A 10,209-nucleotide genomic window follows, 5' to 3' on the forward strand; every position below is an offset into this window, starting at 1 on the left:
TGTATGAAATTCAAATTTTGAAATTCATCCAAATTTGAACCCAAATTTATCTGAAATTTGAACCCGAAATTTGAACCCAAATTTATCTGAAATTTGAACCCAAATTTATCTGAATTTTGAATTTTGAAATTCATTCGAAATTTGAACCCAAAAATTTATCTGAAATTTGAACTTTGAAATTAATCCGAAATTTGAATCCAAATATCTTATCCGAAAATTTTATATGATTATGAATAGTCTTGACACGTAGGAATCCGAAAATCTTATCTGAAAATATTACCCAAATTAATTATTTTCATTAAAAAATAGGATGAAAAAACAAAAAAATGAATAGTAATTGCCATGGCTAAGGGCAACGGGTGGAGACACAATTTACTATTTGCAAGGGCAAGCACTATTCACGTGAATAGTGCTTGCCTTAGCTCCACCCTTGCCATGGCTAAGGACAAATGGGTGGAGTTGCTCTTAGGTCTCTTATTTACTTTAGCGAGACATTCCCAGACTTTAGTGCAATTTTTTTATATGGTCGTTCATTGAGATTTAAGGCTCTTGACTATTCTCCATTTCCTAACAGGGGTGAAACTCATGAAGTTGTTCCATACAATGCCATAGTGTTTGACTTGATTGCGATTTCTCAATAATGGGACCTTCACACTATTTTTGTTGGGACCATCTTCATTATCTAGAACTGGTGCAAGTGAAATGAGAGAAAAATGACAAAAGAAAAATAACTTTTATAAATGAGAAATTTGAGCAATGAAAAGAAGAGTGGTGAAACAAGCCATTGTTCCTCACTCGCCCCAACCCTTGGCAGCAGCCCTCCCCCCTCCCATGTTTACTAAATCCTATATCTCTCTCTTATGTGAGAGTCCCCATGTGAGAGTTTTATTTTGTTGTCCTTGTTTGTTCATGGTTGTCCACCTCATGTTCTCCCTCAATCGCAACCCCTCCGTCATAGCCATGCCTTTGTCTCTCCCCTAGTAGTTGAGTGTTCCACTGACTTCTCCTTCCTCATGCTTGTCCCCCTTATCATGATTGATGATTGTGAAAGAATTGCTTAGTTTTAAGAGTTAAGGATCTTTTTAAATGCATTGTTTGACCATATGAGTATGTTACGGTTTTGCCCCCACTCTTGTCGTTGGTCTCTAAGTGTCTTCACGAACCCTTGTTGTGGTGGTTGTTATGGTGGTGTTGATCTTAGCGACAGCGGGGACGACTACTGGTTAAAGATGACCTTATTTGATAGGGTTAGGGTTTGAGGTGATATTGGGCTGGTTCAGTTTGTTTTGTTTTTAATTATGGGTGGTCATGATCCGGTTTGATCAAATTTTCCCTTCGAATTGGAATCAAAATCAAAACTTACACATGGTTTGATTTGGTTGGGTGCTTATAAAAAGTGTTTAGAAGAACTTAACCAAATCGGACCTATGCGGTTTTGATTTGGTTTGGTCCGATTTCCGGTTGGAAAGATAAAAATATGAAGATATAAAGAAAAGAGAAATCAGATGTACATAAAAATATGCACAATGGATAAAATAAGAGAGAAAGAGGTCTAAACAAATATGAGGAGAAATAGAAAGAAATAGGTGGAAAAGAAAGGAAGACAGAAGCGCAACAAGAACGGATATAGTTCACATAACAGAAAAATAAATTAGGCTAGAGTAGTTACTTAGTTTGGTATAAATTGGAATTAAGATATTTGGGTATTAATTGGGCTAAAATATATGGATATTACTTGGAGTTACTAATGTTATTTGAATATTAATTAGGCTTACTAACAATTTTGGATATAAATGAATAAGTAAACTTAACATAACCAGTCATATTCGGTTCCATGATAAGAACTGAGACGGGAATCGATCCAAAGTGATCTAGTTCGATTTTTGAGTATAGATGGACTTTTTTGGCCAACACTGTTATGAAATGAACGGGGATATGTGCGAATATTGAGCTGCACGTAAAGTAGATGAGACACAGTATTTAACGAGGTTCGGCTATGCCTACGTCCTCGGAGAGCAGCACCAGTAACTTTCTAATTCATAACATAATATGGCTACAACTTTAGTATTTACAATATGTATGCTCACTGAATTTTCTCTCTAGGAGAATTTCTCTTTGCTCTCTTTCTCTTCACACACTCACCCTCTTTCTTCCTTCCCTTCATCTTCTCTCATTTCATCTTACATTACAAGCAAATATAATGCCTATTTATAGGCAAAGCAAATGGCTTGGTTTGGTGGGTGTGTGATTTGGTTTGGTAAGTGTGTGGTTTGGTTTGATGGGTGTGTGGTTTGATTTGGTGGGTGTGTGGTTTGATTTTGTGTTGAACTTGAATGTTAGAGCATGTGGGCTTCAACCATTCTTCTTTACAACAAATACGAGTTTTTCCCCTTTTTTTAAAACTTGGTTCACCGGTTCAAATGCCTACCCCTATTTTTAATGATGTTGGGCTTAGGTTGTTATGATTTTTTGTTATTGGGCCATTTATAATATTCTATTTCTAAGTAATGAAAATTATCTTGACTAAAAGAATAGAAAAGAAAAGTAGTAAAAATTGTGGATGTTGTGAAATTGTTATAAAAGGAGTTCGGTATTTATATGCAAAATGTGATTAAATTTTGGTTTATTGAAAAGATGGTCATTGGAAACAATTAAGAACATAAAAATGAAAAATATCCATTGTACTATAATTTTCTTTTTTCGAAATTAGAATTAGGCAATAAGTATGACTCAAAATTAAGACTCACTCTCACCTTAATAATATTTTAATCTTTACAATGTTACAAGAGATTCAAATTCAAGGGTCATTCTATAGTGAGAGCCTTATTTATAGTTTTTAAGTGAAGTCATATCTCGTAATCGTTAGATCATACTAATTAATTTGATCTAATAATTAACTAATTTAATTTAATAATTAAAAGATAGAGTCTCACCTAAGAGCTATATATAAGCGTAGAACTAAAGAATTCTTTTCAAATTCAACTCTAATGAAAGAGCTTCAAGGCCTATTTGCGCCATTACTCTTCGCGTTCTGGCCACGCCATACAACAACCCGCATGGACTCTTTCGTTAATAAAATTATAAGAGTACCCTCAAAACGTCACTTAATAACGAATGCCATTCACCGTCCAGTGACGTGGCTTGCTCCCATTAGCGGCTTGCATACTTTATCTCTCAACGCTGTTACAGTAAGCACTGCCACCAAAGCAAATAAAGACCTCTCCATACACCACGTGGCGTAATGTCAGAGCCAGGTGGACCCCGCACCGAATCCTTTAAAATCTCTCAAACAGCGCCAAACCCAAAACCCCTCCTTCTCTTGAACCAAAAGAAAGACGAAAAAAGAAAAAAGAAAAAAAAAAACAGAAAAGAAAATCCCCTCCTTCTATCTCGCTCCCTTCGCTGCGAACGCCTCAGTGATCAGAGGTAAAAATCGCTTCAAGCTTTACCCTAAAATTTGAAAATATTAATCACGATTCTTGTTTCGAGTTTGATTTTGGTTTTCGGGGGTTTTTTTTTTTCAGTTCGATAAGGATTTTATTATCGGTTAATTGATTTTGGAACCTGTTCTCGTACAATTTTTGATGTTTTTTCTTTGTTACTTTATTTCGAAGTATCATGGCTACTAATGTGGGTTGAGCCTAGCTCCTCCTCCAAGGAAGAGCTCCAATGTGTATTGGTTTTTGGGTCTCACACGCACTCTTAGTCTTTACTTTTTTCTTTACTATTTTTTGAAATTTTTATTTATATTTTGTTCGGATGTTTTAGGATTTTAGCTGTTTCCGGTGTGCATTTTTCTGTCTCTGGTTGCTGGGTTGGTCAAAATTTTGCTCAAGAGTCCGGGTTGTTTGGGATATTGAAATTCTGAATTGGACTTCACTTCAGTATGATTTATGATTTTAATAGCGTTGAACGATATCTGGGTTGGATTTTCATTGATTTTTTTCTTTTTTGAGTTCAATGAGTATGTGTTGTGGGGTTTTTGAGTTTTAATGGGGTGTGTGGCTGGCTAATATCTGTATAATATGCTAGTTGAAGGACTTATAAGTGTGCGGTCTATTCGATATTTATTTGATATTTTTGGTGGGTAGATGTAATGTTGTTGATTGATGAATTAAGAGCTTCCATTGGGTTTATGAGCTGCGTACTATCATTTGTTTGGGACTCTATAATGCATTTTATAAGAGAATGTAACCATTGAGGACAAAAATCGTATATATTCAATTCATTGTTTAGAAGTATCATATTTGTTCTTGGTAAAATACTTAATCATCTAAATTCCCTGTTAATGAAATATACTGGCATTCTTTGATCCTATCTGCCTAAGTCCCTCTGTTTTCTGGTTTGATGGCTTGTGTCTATAATGACCTGAAAGTTTCAAGCTCCTCACTTTTGTTTTTTACAAGGCTTTGCAGTCAATTTTTCAAAAATCAATTAATGTATATATATTAATTCACAGTACGTTTTTTTATCTACTACTAAAAAGGTCTTGTTTTCCTGTTTTTTCCTGACTTGATTTTGTTCAGATGGCAAATGACATGTTGAAACATGGAGATGATCCCTCTGGCTCTACTTCACCATTACAATGGCTTAAGGAAAGTGAAATCCCTGTTAAAAACGACGAAGTTGCTAACTTCATGGGGACTCTCAACAATCGTAATGCTTCTGGAGTTGATGATATAACCATGCCATGTACCACAACACCGTTTTCTCTTTTTCCTTTTGGAGACATGTATGGAATGACTAACTCTTATGCCATGGAAATGCCGCTGACTGGTATAAATTTAATGACTGATGTCACTCCATTCAGCAACTCTCAGAATCCATTTTTTGACTATGATTCTGTATACGCGGAGGGTCATACACCGGTCCTACCAAGCCCAGTTTCAAATTTTCTTGGTTTGGAAGGGAAAAAAACTGAATTTAGTCAATATCACACCCTTGATTATTCAGTGCCTCCTGATAATGTGGTCAGTGCTACGTCTGATGTCCACATTATTCAAAATTCTTATTTTGACAGGAAATTAGTAACTGCTAAAGGAAATTCAGCTGCAGCCTTAGAAAGTATCCAGCGGAGTGAAGAACTAAATAGTAATACAGGTAGGCCTCAGCTATTAAGAAATTTCATAAGTGATGGAGTTAGCAATACTGTGCCATGCCATGCCATAGATGGCGTAGACATTGCACTAAATAAAAATTTCATGGCAAGTGAAGTTCAAGAGGATTGTCCAGACAAATTTGATGCGAGTCTCCTAACCCTGGGAATTGGCACGAAGACGGAGGATTTATCTAAATCTAATAGATCAGGAATAAATGTCACTAATAATTTTGGAAGGGTTCCCCTTCCTCAACCAAATACTTTCTATGGTCGAAAAGAAGACAGAGGTTCCTTGAATCCTTCCTCTGATGTAGCTGCTGGTTTCCCTTGTCTTCAGAACAATGTGGGTGGATTTGCTGTGATGAAAAACAACGTGGGTAGCTGGATTTCTTTTAACTAAAATGTAACAGCATATATGATGCTAGTTCTAGTTCTAGGTTCATTCTGAATCCACCTTATATTGTGCAGATGCCACAAGATGATGACCAACATCATTTTCTTATGCCGGGAAACAGGAATGTTTGTCTTGGCGTTGAGGGGAACTGGGATACAAGATCTGCATATATTGATCCACCTAATGACAGTTTTCAGTACAGCCCTGCTGTATCTTTCATACCAGTTGGTAGCAGCTTAGCTGAGCTCCCTGATTCCGGATGGAGCAGGGCAAATGGGTTGGCATTATCACCTTCTTCGAGTACAAGTACTTGTCTGACTGTATCTGAAACTTCCAGGAACCTCTTTTCTGATTCATCCATGGTTTTTCCTCCTATTTGTGTCACACGAAGCACTTCCCTGCACGATGAGTTCGGTAAGTTTGGAATATTCTTACTCTCCTTTTTTGGATGTATAAGAAAATGAAAATTTCCAGTTGCATGTTTTAGTTTCACTTCTATACGGGTGCCTTGATATTGTTGATGTTTAAGAATGGCCTACAAGACAAAAGTGTGAGATGTTGGAGCACTGTTGTGGTGCACACTTGGAATCTCGGGTGATAAAATCAAGGTACCAAAAGAAGCTTAAGGTTTTGAGGGTCCAAAAAGTTTTCTATTTTTCATTTTCTTTATGAACTCAAGGATGAGTTTTTATTGGGCAGTGACCCCTTTTGCATGTTAGTGCCACATGGGATCCCTTGGCCATTGGAGTAAGTCCTGCATGGAATATCTTTGATTGTTTTCCCGCCACCAAATCTAGAATTCGGCTTTACTCGGTCGAGTATCACGTCATGGTTAGGTTGCCTACCACCGTGAAGTAAGAGAGTGTCTCTTATTGATTGGAGCTGTCCAGTTTCAGGGGTTGGTGGGATGGATGCCATAGAAGTTTACCAGTAAGGTCATCGAATCTGTTTTGGTCACTACCCCTTGAGCTTGTATAAACTTTCTCTGTATTGATCTACTGTCATTCCACATGTCTGACGAGTGTGGACTCTAGCAAGTATGTTAAGGAAGACACATGGTACATTACTGAAACTGTTAGGTGTTAATTGTGATCCATATGAGGCAGGATTCATCATTGTCTCAATGAACACATTTTAAGAATTACAGGCATGAGAGGACTATATTGTTATAAAGTTTCCTCTCATCCAAATATCACTTAAGAATTAAGTATAATCATTTCCGTAACAAGCTAATTTGACTTCTGTTTTACCATATTGATTGAATATAAAAGAAATGAATTTTGTGTTTCACACTTGCTCTTTCTTCTGTTCTCACTCCTCACATATTGGATAACCACATACATAGTCAACATAAGTTCTCAATATACTTTGAATATCATGTCTTTCGTGGCCCTTGACAGGAGGTCCTTTGCATGGCTGGTTACCTGTCTTCTGTTGGTTACTGCAACTTCTATATGTTTATGTCAATTAGTAGATTTACTAAAAGTTCCATTTTCTGTAGCTTCCCTGCTGACTGACTCTGCAACTCTCTTTAGGGAAGCTTTCCACAGCTAACCAGGGTATTGCTGCACAAGTTGCTGAAAGAGGTCATGTTCCAGGGAAATTCTGGTTTAGCCAGCTACCTAGTAAGGCCACCTACCTATATAACTGGCAATGTTTAGTTGTGAATGTATATGTAACCAGTTCATCCTTTTTTTGAGATTCAGGCTGAAAACACAATATCTTTGTGGACTTTAATCATAATAAGATCTTGAGCATTTCTCATTAAAATAACGTCCTGTGTGTTTTGATACCCATTTAAAAAAAATAAATCATGAATAGGTAGACAGGAGAATTGGCCTAGCTGAATGTAGTAATCAAGTGTGCAGCTATATTATACACTTGCATAGCCATGTTTTTACTGTCACTTGGCTTCATTTTTAGCTGATTGATAAAAAGGGATCCAAGAACAGGGTAGATGGCTAAAATGATGATTGTGCTAGAGTGTAACTTAATATAAATAACTGATAGGTATCATAAATAGGTATTGTGTATAAGATTCTAATATTTATGCAGAACTCATATTTGTCTAGGACACGACTGGCTGGCACTCAGGTCAGCAAATATATAATCTTATGTAATGGAGGGAAGTTTTGTTACACATCTGATGGTTGCTTGCAGGTAATTCTTGTCAACGTCAAGTCATTGGTGCTGTTCAGTCTTCTACAGACCTTTCTAGATCCATGATGACTGGTAGTTACAATTCTATACTCTTGAGTCTTGACCATGCTATAATATAGCCTCTGAAATTTTATGCCATTCTCTTGATGACTTGCACTACTTTAGGTGAAGAAGTTCCAATTACCAAACTTAATAGGAATGTTCAGGGTTCTAGTGCTTTGGTTGGAACATCTCTTAAGAGGGTTGCGGAAGAACCCCCAGAAGCGGCTTCCCAAGCACACAAAAAGAGAAGAGCCCAATCTTCTGTTGGTCCATTTGCTCCAAATTTGCCCCTGCTTGTTCCATCACTACATTTATCCAACGCATCTAATTTGACAGTCCCAGGTCCTACTGCTCCTTCTCTCCCACACCAAGTCAAAAGTACTGCATTACTCCCACCCCTACCCCAGACCAGTCAGTCTCTCCCACTCCAAGGCAAAGGTACTGCATCACTCCAACCCGTATCTGAGAATGCTCCCTCTCTCCCAACCCTAGTTAGGCGTACTGCTGTACTCCCACCCTTGTCCCAGATTGCTCCCTCTCTCCCATCCCAAGCCAAAACTATTGCATCACACCAACCCCTACCCAAGACTGCTTCATATCTCAGACTCAAAGGCAGTACTGCGTCACTCCCATCCGTATCCCAGAATGCTCGCTCCCTCTCATCAATGCACCAAATTGTTCCTCCAGTCCCATCTGAAGCCAAAACCACTCAATCACACCCACCCCTACCCCAGGCTGCTCCAAATCTCAGATCCAGAGCCAGAAGTATTACGTCACTCCCAACCCTATCCCAGAATGCTCCCTCTCTCACACCCCTGCCCCGAATGGCTCCTCCACTCTCATCCCAACCCTCGAGTGCTCCACCACTCCCACAGAAAATTTGGACTGCTAAACCTCTTCCAGAGAAATCTCAGACTGCTTCACCACTCCCAGCAAAATCTCAGACAGCTTCACCACTCCCAGCAAAATCTCAGACAGCTTCACCGCTCCATTTGTCTCCCCAGATTGCTCCACCTCTCCCATCCCAGCCCCAGACTGCTTCAACTTTCCATATAAAATGGCAAGGTATAGCTTGATGCTTTTTCCGCATGGACTTCTTTTCTTTAATTTGTCTTTATATTTCTCAATACCTACTTATCTTCTATCACCATATTCTATACTGTTTTAACATGGCTATTTTGACATGTCATGCCATTTCTAGTCCTAGTTTCCACTCAATCCATTGTGGCACATTTCATGGAACATGTCTTGGAAGAATGAGTTGGGTTTAGCCCAGATCCTGTTTGTGAGGCTTGCATGGGCACGTTGGATAATTCTTTGGTTTCAGTTTCTTTTTGTTTTTCCCAAATTATTTTCCCAATATACTTTCTCAAGCACCCGATCATCCATGAAAAGGATCTTCTGTGCCTCATACCTAATTCTTCCATTTCTCAAGTCAAGTTTAAAATTGTACAATCATTCCATGGCATGCCTGGCACTGGCGTGTCTGGTTTGCCAAGGTTGTTTATGCTCAGACGAGCCTTTCCCTAAAAATTTGGATTCTATGTTCAGCAAGGTTATTTCTGAAATAATATGACACTACAACATATACTTTCAAGTTTGGAAGACTGCGTCTGATACATCTTGCATTTGTACCATAGTGATTTTGATAGTTAGTAATACATTGATAAGACTACAATACACTGATGATGGTAGTACGTCTTTGCCTTTTGCAGGTTTTGGTCAAACTCAAACTCAGCCAATTGGGCACAAGTGTTTGATATGCAAGAGGGATCTTTCCTTCACACCGGAAGGCCCTGTTTTCGTGCCAGCTATTCGACCAGTTGTTGCTGTTCTACCGTGTGGCCACACCTTTCATGACCACTGCTTGAGGCTTATCACCCCTGAAGAGGAAGTGAAAAATCCTCCGTGCATTCCTTGTGCCATCGGTGAGAGTTGAATCTAGGATTGGTTCAACATGTTGAATCCTTCATGCCTTCCTTGTGCATTAGTTTTTCAAATATATAATCCGGTTTTCTTACGGCTGAAGTGGTGATTTGGTCCATAAATATATAGATCATTAAAAGTTGTACATAGCAAACCCATTTCCTGAATATGGATCGTACTTCTGCATGCTGTGCTTTTGCCATTGTATGAACCTAAAGTTTTCGTCATATCCTGCCACCACAGGGTTCTAAAATTTAAAGTTTTAGGGCTAAGTATTATATCAGCTATCATGCTCCTGCTGTCCTATTGCATTCCCTACCTCTGCTCATCCTCATGTCACAATTTTGCATGGTTAGCAGCAACTACTACACTATGACGACAATTTTTGCAATTGATTATGCACACCAGTAACAGTTCACTGTAGTATCATTTAAGGTCAACTATTGTTTTGCCTCTTGAACTATCACGCTAGTTTCGATTTACCTGGGAGGGGTTTTTTTGTATCTGGGCGTCTATTGCAATATTCAAACCAACGGTGCAAATTTGTATCTGGGCGCCCAATTTATCTAAACACCCTTGCTAAAATTTT

The 10,209-nt window shown here is 38.3% G+C and overlaps 1 protein-coding gene across 1 annotated transcript; it reads left to right on the plus strand.

Annotated features, from left to right (window-relative positions):
- The first annotated feature begins 3,317 nt into the window (after positions 1–3,317).
- Positions 3,318–9,898, plus strand: LOC117622479. The gene is made up of 7 exons (XM_034353154.1): positions 3,318–3,426; positions 4,527–5,471; positions 5,567–5,906; positions 7,028–7,117; positions 7,653–7,724; positions 7,818–8,759; positions 9,410–9,898. Exons 2-7 carry the CDS (start codon positions 4,527–4,529, stop codon positions 9,631–9,633), a joined length of 2,613 nt encoding a protein of 870 aa, XP_034209045.1. The 5' UTR covers positions 3,318–3,426; the 3' UTR covers positions 9,634–9,898.
- Positions 9,899–10,209: the final 311 nt, after the last annotated feature.

Source organism: Prunus dulcis, chromosome 3, assembly GCF_902201215.1.
Source record: "Prunus dulcis chromosome 3, ALMONDv2, whole genome shotgun sequence".
NCBI classification, from domain to species: domain Eukaryota; kingdom Viridiplantae; phylum Streptophyta; class Magnoliopsida; order Rosales; family Rosaceae; genus Prunus; species Prunus dulcis.